This window comes from Somniosus microcephalus, chromosome 2, assembly GCF_052327205.1.
Source record: "Somniosus microcephalus isolate GS21.2 chromosome 2, FLI_Smic_1.0, whole genome shotgun sequence".
In the NCBI taxonomy this organism is placed as follows: Eukaryota; Metazoa; Chordata; class Chondrichthyes; order Squaliformes; family Somniosidae; genus Somniosus; species Somniosus microcephalus.
Genome location: NC_140988.1, coordinates 110,482,870 through 110,500,346, shown reverse-complemented (window position 1 = coordinate 110,500,346; position 17,477 = coordinate 110,482,870). Strand labels below are relative to the sequence as shown.

At 50.8% G+C, this 17,477-nt stretch overlaps 1 protein-coding gene across 6 annotated transcripts in view; it reads right to left on the bottom strand.

Annotated features, from left to right (window-relative positions):
* The window catches only part of ablim2 (actin binding LIM protein family, member 2), a 647,794-nt gene that overhangs the window by 234,330 nt on the left and 395,987 nt on the right, over nucleotides 1-17,477 (bottom strand). Inside the window, exon 13 of one of the 6 annotated variants that reach the window (XM_085961823.1) lies at nucleotides 13,856-13,930. The exons of the other annotated variants lie outside the window; for them this stretch is intronic. Coding sequence (XP_085817949.1) covers nucleotides 13,856-13,930 — 75 coding nt within the window. The remainder of the gene's footprint in view (nucleotides 1-13,855; nucleotides 13,931-17,477) is intronic. 6 annotated transcript variants of the gene reach the window in all.

Below are 17,477 nucleotides of genomic sequence, written 5' to 3'. Positions count from 1 at the left end.
ATAAGTTGAGTGCGGTGGTGACTTTGACAGCCACTGGTAAGGAGTGGCCACCCGCTTCTCTGGACTCCAGGTGTTGGTGCAGCATTGTGCAGATGTCAGTGACGAACTCTCGTGGAAGTCTCAGCCTCCTTTGGCACTGGGTACTTACACTGGAATGGACAAGCCCTAACTTTGTGTGGCGAGTTTAGTCCATATCTATGACGTAAGTAGAGGAACTTCACACCGTTCAATACATTTGAATGGGGAACCAGACAGCAAGATTCCATTTTCGCGCAGTTTATGGAGCAGCGGTGTTACTTGGACAGCAACTTCCGGATTTTTGCATTTAACTGTGCATCTGCATTCGCCTAAAATTACTGTCCGATTTGCGCATAAATAACAGTGACTGCTGTTAGCCTCACCATTATTTTTACTGTAAATTCTGGCCTAATGTGTCATCAGTAAAATCTGCATTTCATGTTTGGGAGTGAAAGGGACTGTCTAAGTTATTTGCACTCACAAGCTCTATTTGTTTATCAGAATGTACAGATGTATGTAGCCCAGTGAAATGCCACAACTAATTTATGCTGGAGCTCTTGAGTGTAACAGAGATAAATAATACCTTTAATTTAAGCAATCTTTAATTTGTTCCAGCTTTGAAGTGCCTATGTAGTTAAGATGCTAATAATGGTAATTTCACACAGATTTAGTGTGCTGGAATAAATAGAGGATATGTGACAGGACAGAGGCTACAGCCTGAATAATACTGAGTTGTAACTGTGATTACTGGCAATAAATGCACATAGTAACATTGGCTCGTATTTTCTGATCGCAGGCCTCCTGTGGGCGGAGGCCTGTGATCTGGAAAAATCTGTGCCCTTACCTGAGGACACCTGGGATGCACACACTTCCGCTCCTGGGCCTCACCAAACTGCAAGTACGCAGGGCCCACGTATCCCAGAGGCACAGGTAGTTCGCAGCGTCCCTGGGATCACGTGGGCCATGGGGAGCCAATCACAGAAGGGAATCTCCCTTCATACATTTGACAGGAAGACCTGTCAAATATATGAATGGAAATCAATGAAAAAACATAGTAAAACATTAAATAATTTTTTTTTTAAATCACATTTTTAAAATGACTTGAAATTACAATTAAGTCTTTTAAACAAAAATTTAATTTTTTGAAATAAATAATCAAAGTATTTTATGGGGCTAAAAATAAACTTACCTTTTTTAAAACTATTTTTAAATGATAAATCAGTGAATTTTTTTTATTTACTTTTCAACTCTTATCCTGGCGTTACCAGACGTAAGAATTGTAAAGGTTTTCTGCGGGTGGAGGGTCTCCAAAAAGCGGAACTATCCGCCCGCAGAGGCCCTTCTCCAGGGCAGCCGGAGGATCTGTTAAGAGGATTCTTGACAGATCAGAAATGCCGGTTTTCAGTGCATGCGCTGTGCATGCCTGAAACTGGCATTTCCGTTGTCCCTACGGGTGGGTACACAGCGCATACCAACCCATAGGGATCGGAATATCCGGCCCATTGTTTTAGCCTCAGAAATGCTTTTGAGGATGGCATATTGCGATGACAACATCAACTGCCAAGATATTGACTGTGGCTGCCTTGGTGCTATTTGATTGTTGAACTGAATATGCATTCTAGAAAAGAAGCATTGTAATGACCTCATGCAGAAAAGCTTTAGTGAATAATTGGTATCCATACAGTGTGAAAATAGCAGTGCCACTTTTTATCCCTGGTAGACTGTTGAGTCTAGCTCAGCTGTGATGCTCCCCACAGTAAAAATAGCTAGCCAACATTTACTGTCAAGGCACTCACATGAAGAAAAGCCAGCTGAGTAATTTAGTGATAGGAAACACTCAGATTAGATTTTCCTTTGGACCCATCCCCTTGCCGGAGGTGTCCTGCACCTGCTACAAGAGAAGTGTGTGGTAAACCACTGTTATAGTTATCACTGTATATTGTTCTCACTGTTCTCACTGTCACATCACTACACGAGGTCGCCTCTTGTCGCACTGTTATACCTGGGCTGACCACCTCCGACTCCGCCCATTACCTGCCCAGGTATAAAGGTAGCTGACTGGCTAGTATTCCTCCCTGTTGGATCGGATCACCCATGAGGGTGGGCTCTGTTATTTAGCCAATAAAAACCTTCAGTTACGTTCTTAACTCGTCGCCTTTTATTGGACTAATTGATAGGCATATCAATTTTATTGACTAAATTTTAAAGATGTCTGATAATGAACAGCAACAGCAAGGAGCTCACCCAGCAGCACAGCAACAGCAGCCTCCAGACAACGGGCCACACCAGCCGGCTTGGCTGCAAGCCTTGAAACCACCATACCTGGATCTAAACCCACAGGCACCAAACTCAGCCAACGACTTCAAACACTGGCTGGACTGCTTCGAATCGTACCTGGAGGAAGCCGTCGTCCCTCAGAGATCCAAACTAAGAGTCCTGAAAGCCCAAGCGAGCCCGAGAGTATATACACTCATCCAGGACATGACTACGTACGACGACGCCATCAACCTACTGAAACAGCAGTACCGGAGCCCGGTAAACTACATGTACACTAGGCATCTCTTAAGATCTCGCCAGCAACAGCCAGGAGAATCGATAGCTGAATTTTCACGAGCGCTGAGACAACTCGGCAGGAACTGTGACTTTAAAGCGGTGACGGCTACTGCGAACATGGAAGACAATGTCCGCGACGCCTTGGTGAGAGGCCTACGTTCCGACTACACACGGCAAAGACTGCTTGAAGCTAAGGACATAGACCTGGACAAGGCCGAAGCCCTCGCCCTCACCCTAGAGGCCACCCAGCAAGACCAGGAAGCGTTTGCCAGGTACTATTCGCGACCCTGGGACTCGGGCCCGACCCCCACCCCACCACCCTTCACAGCGCTGCCCCCGGGACCTACCTCAGCGTCTGCATCACGGATCCGACCGGGCCCGCTAGCCCCGGTACCGGCCCCGACATCAGGCAACCCCGATCGGGCCGCTGGCTGCTTCTTTTGCGGCCAGGAGAAGCATCCGAGGTCGCGCTGCCCAGCCAAAAACTCGACCTGCAAAACCTGCCTCAAGAAAGGCCACTTCTCCAAGGCCTGCAGAAGCAAATCCTCAGAAGCCAGCAGTGCCTCATGCGAACCCTGGGGGCGGCCATCTTTGTGCGGGGCAGCCGAAGCCTGCAGAGCCTCATGGGAAAACCAGGGGCGGCCATCTTTGTGCAGGGCAGCCGAAGCCTGCAGAGCCTCATGGGAAAACCAGGGGCGGCCATCTTTGTGCGGGGCAGCCGAAGCCTGCAGAGCCTCATGGGAACAGCAGGGGCGGCCATCTTTGTGCGGGGCAAACGATTTAAACAGAGCCTCATGTGAACTACGGGGGCCGCCATCTTCGCCGCCATCTTGTCATGACAACGACGCGCTCATCTACACCCTAGCTTCCGTGACCCTGGATCAAGCCCGCCCGCACCACCTGGCCAGCTCAATGATGGACATCAAAGTCAACGGCCACGCCACGACCTGCCTGTTCGACAGCGGAAGCACGGAGAGCTTCATCCACCCAGACACGGTGAGCCACTACTCCCTCCCCGTCCTGCCAACGCGCAGCCGCATCTCGATGGCATCGAGGTCGCACGCCACAGACATCAGCGGCTACTGTGTCGTGACATTGTCGGTTAAAGGGACAGAGTATAAAAATTTTAAACTCCTCGTACTCCCCCAGCTGTGCGCTGCCGTCATACTAGGGCTGGACTTCCAATCCCACCTCCAAAGTGTAACCCTAGCATACGGTGGACACCTCCCCCCACTCACAGTCGACAACCAGCGAAAGTTAAACCGCCCACCGCGTAACACCTGCAGCCTATCCACCCTCAAGGTACCGCCACCTTCCCTGTTCGCTAACCTCACCCCCGACTGCAAACCTGTCGCTACTAAGAGCAGGCGGTACAGCGCTGGGGACAGAGCCTTCATTAGCTCTGAGGTGCAGCGACTCCTGAAAGAGGGCATTATTGAGGGGAGCAGCAGCCCCTGGCGTGCCCAGGTGGTGGTAGTCAAGACCGGCGACAAAAATCGCCTGGTTATCGACTACAGCCAGACCATAAACAGATACACCCAGCTGGACGCATACCCCCTCCCCCGCATATCGGACATGGTCAATGAGATTGCACAATACCGCGTATTCTCGACCATCGACCTCAAGTCGGCCTACCACCAACTCCCCATCAGCCCGGAGGACAGCCAGTACACCGCCTTCGAGGCGAATGGCCGCCTCTACCAATTCCTTAGGGTCCCCTTTGGTGTCACCAACGGGGTCTCGGTTTTCCAACGGGAGATGGACCGGATGGTTGACCAGAACGGACTACAGGCCACTTTCCCCTATCTCGATAACGTCACCATCTGCGGCCGCAACCGGCAGGACCATGACGTGAATCTGGAGAAATTCCTCCGTACGGCCCAACGGCTGAACCTCACCTACAATAAGGAGAAATGCGTGTTTAACACAGCGCGCCTTGCCATCCTTGGCTGTGTAGTAGAGAACGGAGTCATCGGCCCCGACCCCGAAAGAATGCGCCCCCTCATGGAGCTACCCCTCCCCCACTGTCCAAAAGCACTTAGGAGAACCCTGGGGCTTTTCGCCTACTATGCCCAATGGGTACCCAATTATGCGGACAAAGCCAGACCCCTCCTGAAAACCACATCCTTCCCCCTCACGGAAGAGGCGTGCGCGGCCTTCTCCCTCATTAAGGGAGACATAGCCAAGGCCACAATGCACGCAGTGGATGAGTCAATCCCCTTCCAAGTGGAGAGCGATGCATCCGACTTCGCCCTAGCCGCTACCCTTAACCAGGAGGGTAGGCCGGTAGCCTTCTTCTCAAGGACCCTACAGGGCCCCGAGACCCGACACTCGTCGGTCGAGAAGGAAGCCCAGGCAATTGTGGAGGCAGTACGGCGCTGGAGGCACTACTTGGCAGGCAAACGATTTACCCTCCTCACCGACCAACGCTCGGTTGCCTTCATGTTTAATAACAAGCTGAGGGGCAAGATCAAGAACGACAAAATCTTGAGGTGGAGAATCGAGCTTTCCACCTATGATTATGAGATCTTGTACCGGCCCGGTAAACTGAACGACCCCCCTGATGCTCTTTCACGCATTACATGCGCCAGCGCGCAAAGTGATAGACTTCAGACCCTCCACAATGACCTCTGCCACCCCGGAGTCACCAGACTCTACCATTTCATTAAGGCCCGCAACCTGCCATACTCCATCGAGGAGGTCAGGACCATGACCAGGAACTGCCAGATCTGTGCTGAGTGCAAACCGCACTTCTATAAGCCGGACAGAGCAAGCCTGATCAAGGCCACCCGCCCCTTCGAGCGTCTGAGCATCGACTTCAAGGGGCCCCTACCGTCATCCGACCGTAATGTGTACTTCCTCAACATCGTTGATGAGTACTCCCGTTTCCCCTTTGCCTTCCCCTGCCCAGACATGACCAGTAACACGGTCATTAAATGCCTGAACAAACTCTTCGCCTTGTTCGGGTTCCCGAACTATATACATAGTGACCGGGGCGCCTCCTTCATGAGCGAGGAACTCCGTCAGTTCCTATTGGAGAGGGGTATTGCAGCAAGCAGGACCACCAGCTACAACCCCCGAGGGAACGGCCAGGTGGAAAGAGAGAACGCGACGGTATGGAAGGCCACCCTCTTAGCCTTAAAGTCTAAGGGCCTCCCAACCTCCCGCTGGCAAGAGGTCCTCCCGATTGCGCTGCACTCCATCCGGTCACTACTTTGCACTGCCATTAACACCACCCCCCATGCTCGAATGTTTGTCTTCCCCAGGAAGTCGACTACGGGAACCACCCTACCAACCTGGCTGACCTCTCCGGGACCCGTCTTGCTGCGAAAGCACGTGAGGGCCCATAAAACGGACCCCCTGGTCGAGAAGGTGAACCTCCTGCACGCCAACCCCCAGTACGCCTATGTGGCTTACCCAGACGGACGGGAGGACACTGTCTCCTTACGAGACCTCGCACCCTCACCCCCCCCTCCCAACCCCCCGAGTCCAGCCGAGGTAGACGGCATGCCGGAACCCCACGAGCCTTTGCCGACTACGCAGACACCAGCTTTAACACCGGATAATGTAACACCGCCGCTGCGACGATCGGAGAGGCTAACGAAGCCTCCGGACAGACTGACATACCAGAGCTGGTAATACACTTCACCCCGCCGGACTCTAATCTAAACAAGGGGTGAATGTGGTAAACCACTGTTATAGTTATCACTGTATATTGTTCTCACTGTTCTCACTGTCACATCACTACACGAGGTCGCCTCTTGTCGCACTGTTATACCTGGGCTGACCACCTCCGACTCCGCCCATTACCTGCCCAGGTATAAAGGTAGCTGACTGGCTAGTATTCCTCCCTGTTGGATCGGATCACCCACGAGGGTGGGCTCTGTTATTTAGCCAATAAAAACCTTCAGTTACGTTCTTAACTCGTCGCCTTTTATTGGACTAATTGATAGGCATATCAAAGTGCATACAAATTTCCTGTCCTCGGCCACTTGCATGTGCACACCCCAGGCATCGGCCTGTTCCCGAGTTGAATCTAGCACCAGAAGGCGTGGCAGGAAACAGAAGCAGAACTGCCAGCCTTAGAGGCTTGCAGTTCACTCCTGCCCGCCAGCATCAATACCTTCTGGCTGCTACAAAGATCATCCTGGAGTTCAAATATGAAGAATCCACTTGCCTGGCAAAATCTTCCTGTAGACCCTCCAGTTTGCGGGCTGTAAGTCCTAACACCAGGTTTTTCAGGCACCCCTCAAGTGGTGCACACAATAGCTGGCAGAGGAGGAAAGTGAGGCTAAGAATGCCCCATCCTACCTCGTTACCATTGTAACACTGAGCCGGTGCCTATGTCAGGCACAAACCAGTGACATAACTTCGGGATCCCCAAAGAATCCCCGAGTAGGTGCAATGGTGCAGAGGGGACAAGAGAACTGATGTAATGGCCTTCCACCTCTTTTTCCTCGACTGCACCTGGGAACTAAGTGTTCCTTAGGTACAAAGAGGAAGAAACTATACCCAAATAAACCAAGTTAATATGCGTAAGTCTGTGTTGACCCTGCAAAGTTTATACAGCACAAATGATGAGTTAAAGGCAGACAGAAATAAGATTATTTGAACTAAATCTCTGCCTAACATGCAATGAAGGTAAAGATAATTCATATTCCATAGTCAATCTTTTTCCTTTCAAAATATGTCTATCAAATGGTGAGCCAACTTGGAAACTGCTGTGTTTTGCAATTTGACTATGTTAGAGCGAATAAATTTGGAGTAAAAAATTATTGATGACAGAACATGGTATGATGTGGGTTCCTTAAAGACTGAGGGGGTTAAATTGGGCCATGTATGCTGCTGCTGACAATAGACTCCACAGTGAGACCAATCACCCTGCCCACAACAAAGACATGGGGGGTTAAATTAGGTCGCACAGCACTCATGTTTCCATTGCTACGTGGCCTCCTAAGCCCCCAAAATGGCAGGCAGGAAGCGCGCTCACACTTCTGACTGGAAGTGCGTCACCCACCATATTGGGTAAGAACAAACAAGAGGCTTCTTTACCTACGCCTGAAGCACACGTTGGGCCCTTTACATATGCAAATATGGGGCCTAATGACTGCTTCAGGTCCCCAATGCAACATTGGTTAACCCTGAGGCAGCAAGCGATAGCACTCACTGCACTCAGGAAAAACAAACCTAAAGACCAACCACATTAAAAACAAGCTCAGTTACTTATCACAATTACCATCCAGAAGGTTGCCGCTGCTGGCCCAGGATCCCAAACTGCAGGTCCCCCGACCTCCCTCCCACCCGACCACAATCCCGCCTTCACCGACCACCTCCTTCCCCGACCACCGATCGCGATCACCCACCCCCGATCTCCCTTGCCTGACCACTGAACAAGATCCCCGATCTCCAATCTCCCTCGCCACCGATCGCGATGCCCACTCACCCGATCCCCACGATCGCGATCCCCAATCTCCCGATCCCCACTCTCCCTCGCCACTGATCGCGATCCCCACTCTCTCGATCCCTGATCTCCCTCCCCCAATCACCAAACATGATCTCCACTCTTCTGACCACCGATCTCCCACTCCCGATCGTGATCCCCATTCCCCACGATCCCCCTTGCTCGATCACCGATCACGATCCCCCATCCTCTGCACCCCCTCCGCTGACCACTGATCGCAATCCGCCATCCCCTGCCCCCACTCACCTGACCACCGATCACGATCCCCACTCCCCCACTCCTGATTTCCCTCGCCCAACTACCGATCACGTTGTCCACTTCTCCCGAGTGCTGCAGCACTAGCAGCAGCCCAAACCTCCAGCAACTTACTTGCGTGGCTTCCTCCCACAGAGGCGTCTCTATGTCAATGAGGTTCAAGACCGAATATCCGGTGCTCCTCAGACCCCGCCATATGTACCGTGTGATAATTACCCTGCGAGGGCGGGCGGGGGGTTGTGGGTGAGGGGGCCATGCTCCCTAATTGCTAGCACTGAGTTCTCAATCTTAGCTATGATATTGAGAGGTACAGAACAGAGGCTAAGCCTCTCTTCATGCTAAGAGACAGAAAACCAACATGTAAGTCCTTTGAATTGCTTTTTCGCACCTCCTAGTAGTGGGTTGTAAAGTGGCATTGGAAGAGCCTGGAATAAGGTTGCCATTTTGCCAGTTAATTAAAACAAGTACCCTGGATGTTCCAAAATAGCAGCTCTGTAGTAAAAGCTAATTCTTTATGTGATTCTCAGCGACTACTGCACTGAACCTATTAAAATTAAATAGCAATGAAAGTCAACCCTTTTGAAATGGGTGGGTTGGGGTCAGGAAGATGCTAAATTTTAAAAAATCTGAACCTTGACGCCAACACACCTCCAACTCTCCCACTTCCAGGTTTAACGGCGGCGGGACAAGGGGCGGGCAGACAACCTGCTCCCAGGAGGCAGGTTGGTAATTTAAATATTTTAATGAGGCCACTGATTTAACCTGCTTTATAGTGGATGGCCGGGTTTCCCAGGCCTTCGGAAAGCAGGCAGCTCAAGAGACACGAGGACAGCTTCAGGGAAAAGGTAAGTGCTCTTACGACACTGTTTGTGGGCCAGGAGGAGCAGAAGTGCTTTGTCCCGGCCCCCCAAGCTCCACCATCAGACCCTTCCCCCATACAAAGACCCCCAGGGTCGGAACCCCCACCCCCCTCTGAGGTCAGGGATTGGACGCCCCCACGCCCTGGGATCGAACTCTCTCCTCCCCTCACCGGGGTCAGGGATCGGACCCACCCCCGGAATCGGACACCTCCCCCCACGACCCCGGGGAACAGATATGGTAGATAGAGAGAAATTATTGCCGCTGGTTGGGGAGTCTAGGGGCATAGTCTAAGAATTAGAGCCAGACCTTTCAGGAGTGAAATTAGGAAACACTTCTACAAACAAAGGGTGGTAGAAGTTTGGAACTCTCTTCCAAAAATGGCAATTGATGCTAGATCAATTGTTAACTTTAAATCAGAGCTTGATAGATTTCTGTTAACCAAAGGTACAGTATTAAGGGATATGGGAAAAAGGCGGGTATATGGAGTTAGGTCGCAGATCAGCCATGATCTCATTGAATGGCGGAACAGGCTCGAGGGGCCAAATGGCCTACTCCTGCTCCTATGTTCCCCCCAGGATCGGACCCACCCCATCTTCCCGGAGTTGTGGATCGGACCTACCTGTTCCTGCGGCCTGCTCTCGTTCTCCCCGCCCAACTGGAACCCAAGCCGGTCAATCAGGCTGACTTCCGGGTGGGAAACCTGTCAATGACAGCAGGCGCATGCTGTGGAGTTTAAACTCTACAGCATGCAGGGAAACCGGACTTCTGGGATTTTTGTTCAAAACTCCACCCACACCTACGTAACCCACCCCTATTAATATCCAGACCTACATTTTTAATGCCTACAATGCCACGTACCAGAACATAAAAGAGAAATTACATTTTAAACAAATGTATGGTAATACATATTAAATAGCCTGTGAAAAAGCTGAGGATTTATTTTCTATATAGAATCATAGAACTGTACAGCACAAAAGGAGGCCATTTGGCCCATTGTGCCTGTGTTGGCTCTTTGAAAGAGCTATCCAATTAGATCCACTCCCCTGCTCTTTCCCCATAGCCCTTCAAGTATTTATCCAATTTCCTTTTGAAAGTTACTGCTGAATCTGCTTCCACTGCTCCTTCAGGCAGTGCCTTGCAGATCATAACAACTTGCTATGTAAAAGAAATTCAGCCCATGTCGCCTCAGGTTCATTTGCCAATCACCATAAATCTGTGGGGCTTGATTTTAACTCCCGAAGCGGGTTGGAGTCGGGTTGCGTGGTGGGCGGGTTCGGGAGCCGCTTCCGGCGGAAACAGCTGCAGAGTTGCGATTTTTATTAAAGTACCTTGTTAATTTCATGGAGGTGCGCTGACCGGTCCAATGAGTGGGACCGGGTCGGCTGGCCGCCTCTGGTGACATCATAATAGCAGCTGCTTTTGAAGCTACCATCCAGCCTGAGCCTTTCTATTGTGGTTTCCTGCACTTGATTTAAACGCTATGACTTCTTCCAGAGGCAAGGCAGCTCCTCGTTTTAATGATGAGTCCCTCCAAGTTCTTGTGGATGCTGTCAGAGAGCACAGGGAGATTCTCTTCCCTCCTGGTGGTCGGAGGAAGCCTCCTCAGCAGACCAAGGCAGCCTGGCTGCGCATTGCTCAGGAGGTCAGCGCAAGGTCCATTTATGCACGGTCATGGATCCAGTGCCGAAAAAGGTTTGATGATCTTGTGAGAACATCAAAAGTGAGTATCCCATCTCACTTGCCTTCACTCTGCTTCCCTTCTCTTCTCATCACCTACACTCTGCGTTGTAAGTCTCCTCCTTCACATGCCACCTTACTCTTACTTCCCTTGCACCCTTTCCTATCCATCTCTGTCTCTGCACTGAATCACTTCAGCATCCTGCCTATGCACCCCTTAGACTCGCTCTCACTGTCGTGCAGTGATAACAACTAACAACGCACAGGGAGCTAGCTTCCTCTTGGCACCTTACCCCATCTTCGTCTCACTCAAAGTTTCTATGGTAGGGATTAATCACACTCACTCCATCACTGTGGCTGAAACACCACTTGTGTCCCTCCTTGCAGGAAAAGATAGCCCACAGTAAGAGAGCGAGAGCACTGACTGGAGAAGGAACACCTACCCTTGCAACATTGACCAGTGCTGAGGAGACAGCAAATGAGATTGTTGGAGGTGGCGAGGACCTGGAAGTGGCCAATGGAGAGACGGGCACACTAGAGGAAGCTGGTGACATAATAGAGTTTCATCCCACAGGACCATCGAGCGCACCCCTCCCCACGATCCAGGATGAAGACCCGGACATCTCCTCAGAGGAACATGAAGCCTCTGAGGGAGCAGCGTCACCAGGACTCAGCGCACCCAGCACCAGCGCAGAAACGCACACCTTCATGGGGCCATTGCGAGTTAGAGTAGTGTTGCCACCTGGTCTATCACAGCGCACAAGTGAGCATCAGCAGATGGTGGAGGCAGCGACAGCAGTAGAGTCCTCGGTGGAGGTCGCAGGACTCTCCTAGCTCTGCTGAGCTGCATGCAGATGCTGTGCATCTGGGGCCATCCAGAAAAAGAGCGGTTCGTGAAATACAGCAACAAGTGCAGGTGTCTCTGGAAGGGTTTGCCTCCAGGGTTAGTGCGAGTGTGGAGAGAATGGAGGAGTCCATCTCTAACATCAGCACTGCCGTGGGGGAGGCAATAGTGCATGAACGTACCACTATGGATAGGATGGCAACTTCAGTGGAAAGGATGGCTACCTCAGTGGAAAGGTTGGTTCCGGCCATGGAGGAAATAAGTCGCCAGAGTCAGGAAAACATGGTGACTGTTCAGAATAGAATGACATCTCTGGAGGAGTGATGGGCAGCTGTTGAGCAGAGAGACCAGAACTTCATGGACGTCCTTTTGAGGAGGACTGCCAGTGCAGATACGGGTCCTCATGGTCCCTCTGAAGTGCAGCAAGGTGCTCTCCTGCCACTTTCCAGCACTGAGGTGCGGCTGACCCATGAGAGGGATGTTGTTGGCAGGACAGAAGGAAGTGTGGGCTCCTCTCAAAGTGCTCACACGACCATGCCACTACGGAGCCCTCGGTCAGAGACCCACTTTGCAGAGACAAATGAGATGGCCGTTTCAGCCCCTGCATAGCCGCAGGAAGAGCAGACTGTTGAAAAGCCCTCACAGGCTCCCAAACCCAGAGGACGCCCGCCAAAGGCGTCTAAGCAGGCGCAGCCTCCTAGTCAGCAAGGTGCCTCTACATCTGCTGAAGCCACAGGGGAAGCACCACCTAGAAGCATGCGTAAGAGAAAGATTAAGCACCTACAGTCACAAGGGGAGTCACTTGGGTAATGTTTCTTTTTTTCTGACTCTTGCTGGTATATTATCCTTTTGTCATGTGTTAAAGATAAATTATGTCAAACAGTTGATTGTGTGGCCTATGTGTTATTGGAAATGGCAAAAGCGCATTGAGGGCTCAGGGCGACTTGCATTTGTAATGCTGATGGTAAAAGTGATAGGAAATAACAGGGTATAGCAGTGATGAAGTATGATGTTGAACAAGTGTCGCCTGCCATTACAGAGCCATATGGTGGTCACCTATGGTTGAAGAGTAAGCTTATAGTAGTGTGCCATGGCAGTGTGCATACCCTGGTTGACGGCAGCAGTGAACTGGAGAGATGCTGCATTGGTCACAACAGGGCATGCAAGGCTCCCCTCGTCCTTCTCCTCCTCTTCCCAGGAAGATCTGCGCTGAGCCACACAGCTGCTACTCCCCGATTATGAGGACCAGGATGAGAGGGCATAAATGTTTCCCATCCCCTTGCTATAGATTTCATTTGAGGTAACAATCTTGCAAGTGCACAGTCGAAGTGGCCTGAAATTATTCCATTCATGACACACTGCAGATGGGTGTCAGCTTGAACGGTCAGAAGGTCAGCAGGTGTGCAAAACGTTATCCCAAACCTACAACAGCAAAGTTGTTGCATTTGAATGTCAGCCATGTTTCAGGGGCGCTTTAAAGTGCTCCACCAATGCATACAAATCATGTCCTCCAGCAATTCGTCTCCTTGAGCCTGGCCTGTTTCTGACAAGTCGGGAAACAGGAGCCAGAAGCAGGAAAATGGGAAACCACGATGAAAATAGGATTAGCAAGGCAGTTAACAGGCTGTTAATGGAGACGGGTCAGTTTGGGAGCGGCTAAACAGACACTCACGAAAATCAGGTGGGGGCGGGATGAAGGCAGGTTGGGTGTCTGAAGCCATTTTTCCCGATTTTCCCAACAGACCCGCCTCCAAACCTTCCTCCTCAGGGCTGTTAAAATCGAGCCCGCATCATCTGGTTACCGATCCTCCTGCCAGTGGAAACAGTTTCTCGTTACTTACTCTAACAAAACCCTTCATAATTTTGAACAGCTTGACTAAATTTTCCTTTAATCTTCTCTTGCTCCAAGGAGAACAATCCCAGCTTCTGTGGGGGGAATTTTAACCCCCAAGCACGGGTGTGTTGGGGGCGGGTGGGCAGTTAAAATAATAGATTTTTGGATCGCGACAGCAACCCGGCTCCAACGCGCCCACTTCCAGGTTTAACGGAAGCTCGTTTGGATGTGTGCGAGTAACCTGCTCTCTGCAGTCAGAACCTTAGTGAAAGCAGGCGGGTGAGTAGTTATCGCAGCAATTAACGTCCTTATGTGATGTTAATTAGGTCTGTTTAAACTGAATATCACTGACCTTTAAATTTAACATCTTTGGCACGGGTTTCCCGGAGGCTCGGGACACTCGGCAGCTGAAGGGAAGCGAGATCGCCTGCATGGAACAGGTAAGAGCCTTTTTAGCACTGCTTGTGGGCCAGGAGGAGCAGAAGTGCTTACCCCCAGCCCTTCAAGCTACTCTGTAATCCACACCACAATCTGGCCCCCTAACCCCCGAAGTCCGATCCCCAATAACCTACTTCCCCCCCTCCCCCCCACAACCTCCCCCTTCATGTCTGACTCATTTCCGCTCCGCTCCTCGGCTGCCTACCTGCCAGACAGCCAGCCAGCCTTTCAATCTGGCTGGCTGTGGCTGGGAAACCGATACGAAAAATTTAAATCAGGTCCGTGCTTCCAGGCCACTAAATCTCTCCCTCCCCCCACCGCTTCTTTCCCGCCTCGCAGTTATTATTGGGGCCTATATATGTATTTATAAAATATTTATACATTTCCCCCAACCTTGCCTCTCTAATCACATCGTCTCAATCACAGATAAGGCCATCTGTGATCACTTCAATATATCCCTCACCGATCATATCACCCTTTCCCATTTCAGCTCCACTTCCTTTGTGTCGGCCCCTGGATAAAACTCTCCCCCTAAGTCACTTACAATGACACATTCAATTTCACAACTGTCTAGCCTTTGGCCCTCCATTCGCCATGATACTTCTGACCACTGTTAGAAACTAGGGGTGTCTAAGAATGTATATGGCTTTTAAATTAGAATTTGAGACAGTCTTTTTAATCAGTTAGATTAGGTGAAACATAAACATTCCACACGGGGGCCCATACGATGGTCCTGCCAGGCTAGTTATCTGTTGCTTGTAAGTTAGGGTTTTGACTTTGTTAATGTATCTTTAATTTGGCCAGTAAAGGCCCAGCCTATGTTTCTTCCATTATTACTAATAACCATATTATAATCTCCACAGATTTGTTAAATGAAGGTGAGATAGCCCAAGCAGCTGCAAGTTGCTATGTATTTTTGAAAGGGAAAAAAAAGTATAAAGCAACAGCTATTGAACACTGAAAGCAGCGCGTAACCATAATTCATGGGAATGTAAAAGTTCTGAGAGAAAAGACCACAGCAGAGAGAGGGAGTGTATCATAGACCTTACTTGTGAAGGTCAGAATGGTGAGATAGCGACTGGTTAATGTGCGACAGCTTTGACTGGGGCCTTGTACTTGCTGGGTTAATGGGGAGAGAGTAAAAAGATAGAAATAACAACAGAAAATGCTGGAAAAACTCAGCAGGTCAGGCAACATCCGTGGAGAGAAATTTGAGTTGACGTTTCGGGTTGGACCCTTCTTCAAAACTGGAAAGAAAAGAAACTAGGTCGGAGGCAGGGCTGCGATCGGACAAAAGAATAAAAGAAACAAAAGAAGTAAAAGAGATTAGAAGCTAGACGAGATGGTAATAGGCTGGGATTAGGTGTAAAGTGTACTGGCAGGGCAAGAGATAGCTGCCAGGTGTGAGAGAGAAACAAAAGGAAAGGGGGGGGGCGGAAAAGGAGTGGAACAATTACAAGAGAAAATGAAATGGGGGCCGAGCTTATGATCTGAAATTGTTGAACTCGATATTGAGTCCGGAAGGCTGCAGACTGCCTAATCGGAAGATGAGGTGCTGTTCCTCGAGTTTACGTTGAGCTTCTGTGGAACAATACAAGAGGCCAAGGACGGTGAGGTCCGAGTGGGAATGGAGCGGTGAATTAAAATGACAGGCGACCGGAAGCTCGGGGTCACCCTTACGGACTGAACGGAGGTGTTCCGCAAAGCGGTCACCCAATCTGCGTTTGGTCTCCCCAATGTAGAGGAGACCGCATCGTGAGCAGCGAATACAGTATACTAGATTGCGAGAAGTACAAGTAAATCGCTGTTTCACCTGGAAGGGGTGTTTGGGGCCCTGGACAGTGGGAAGGGGGGAGGTATAGGGGCAGGTGTTACATCTCCTCCGCTTGCACGGGAAGGTGCCAGGCGAAGAGGAAGGGCTGTTTGGGGTGATAGAGGAGTGGACTAGGGTGTCTCGGAGGGAGCGGTCCCTGCGGAATGCTGAAAGGGGAGGGGAGGGGAAGATACGTTTGGTGGTGGGATCACTTTGGAGGTAGCGGAAATGCCAGAGGATGATCCGTTGAATGTGGAGGCTGGTGGGGTGAAAGGTGAGGACAAGGGGAACCCTATCGTGGTTCCGGGAGGGAGGGGCAGGGGTGAGGGCAGAAGTGCGGGAGATAGAACTGACACGGTCGAGGGCAGTGTCAACCACAGTAGAGGGGAATCCTCGGTTGCGGAAAAAGGAAGACATGTCTGAAGCACTGGTGTGGAAGGTGGCGTCGTCGGAGCAGATACGGCGGAGGCGGGGAAACTGGGAGAATGGAATAGAGTCCTTACAGGAAGCGGGGTGGGAGGAAGTGTAGTCCAGGTAGCTGTGGGAGTCAGTGGGCTTGTAGTAAATATTGGTCGATAACCTATCCCCAGAGATGGAGACGGAGAAGTCGAGGAAGGGAAGGGAAGAATCCGAGATGGACCATGTGAAGGTGAGGGAAGGGTGGAAATTGGAGGCAAAGTGAATGAAATTGTCAAGTTCGGGGCGAGAGCAGGAAACGGCACCGATACAGTCATCAATGTATCGGAAAAAGAGGTGAGGGAGGGGACCCGAGTAGGACTGGAACAAAGATTGTTCCACATAGCCCACGAAAAGGCAGGCATAGCTAGGACCCATGCGGGTACCCATGGCAACACCTTTGATTTGGAGGAAATGAGTGGAGTTAAAGGAGAAGTTGATCAATGTGAGAACAAGTTCAGCCAGGCGGAGGAGGGTCGTGGTGGATGGGGACTGGTCGGGCCTCTGTTCAAGGAAGAAGCGGAGCGCCCTCAGGCCATCCGGGTGGGGGATGGACGTATAGAGGGATTGTACGTCCATGGTGAAAAGGAAGCGGTTGGGGCCAGGAAACTGGAAACTGTTAAAGTGGCGGAGGGCGTCCGAAGAGTCGCGGATGTAGGTGGGAAGAGACTGGACAAGGGGAGAAAAGATAGAGTCAAGATAGGAAGAGATAAGTTCTGTAGGGCAAGAACAGGCTGAAACGATGGGTCTACCAGGGCAGTCCTGTTTGTGGATCTTGGGAAGGAGGTAGAAGCGGGCTGTGCGGGGTTAGGGAACTATGAGGTTGGTGGCAGCAGGGGGAAGATCTCCAGAGGAGATGAGGTCAGTGACAGTCTTGGAAACGGTGGTTTGATGTTCGGTAGTGGGGTCATGGTCCAGGTGGAGGTAGGAGGAGGTGTCGGAGAGTAAAAAGATAGGATGGATTCCAATGGAGGAACCTTCAAAATGTAAAAAAGCAAGGATGAAATAATGAGACCTTCTTTTGGGGAGGGCTTTCATACAAACACCAAGACAAAGAACACTTAAGCTGTCATTGGTTGATGAAGTTTTGGAGGAACCTCTATAGATTAAATGGTCTTGTCAATAACTTGGCCTCAGGCCCACCCCTAAAAAGAGAATAAAAAGTGACACCCCAAGGGCTTGCACACAGACGGTGGAAGGGAGAGCCGAACAGCTGGTCGAACGCTCTTTTAAGAGTGATCCCATGCTCACCATCGAAGGCCCGAGA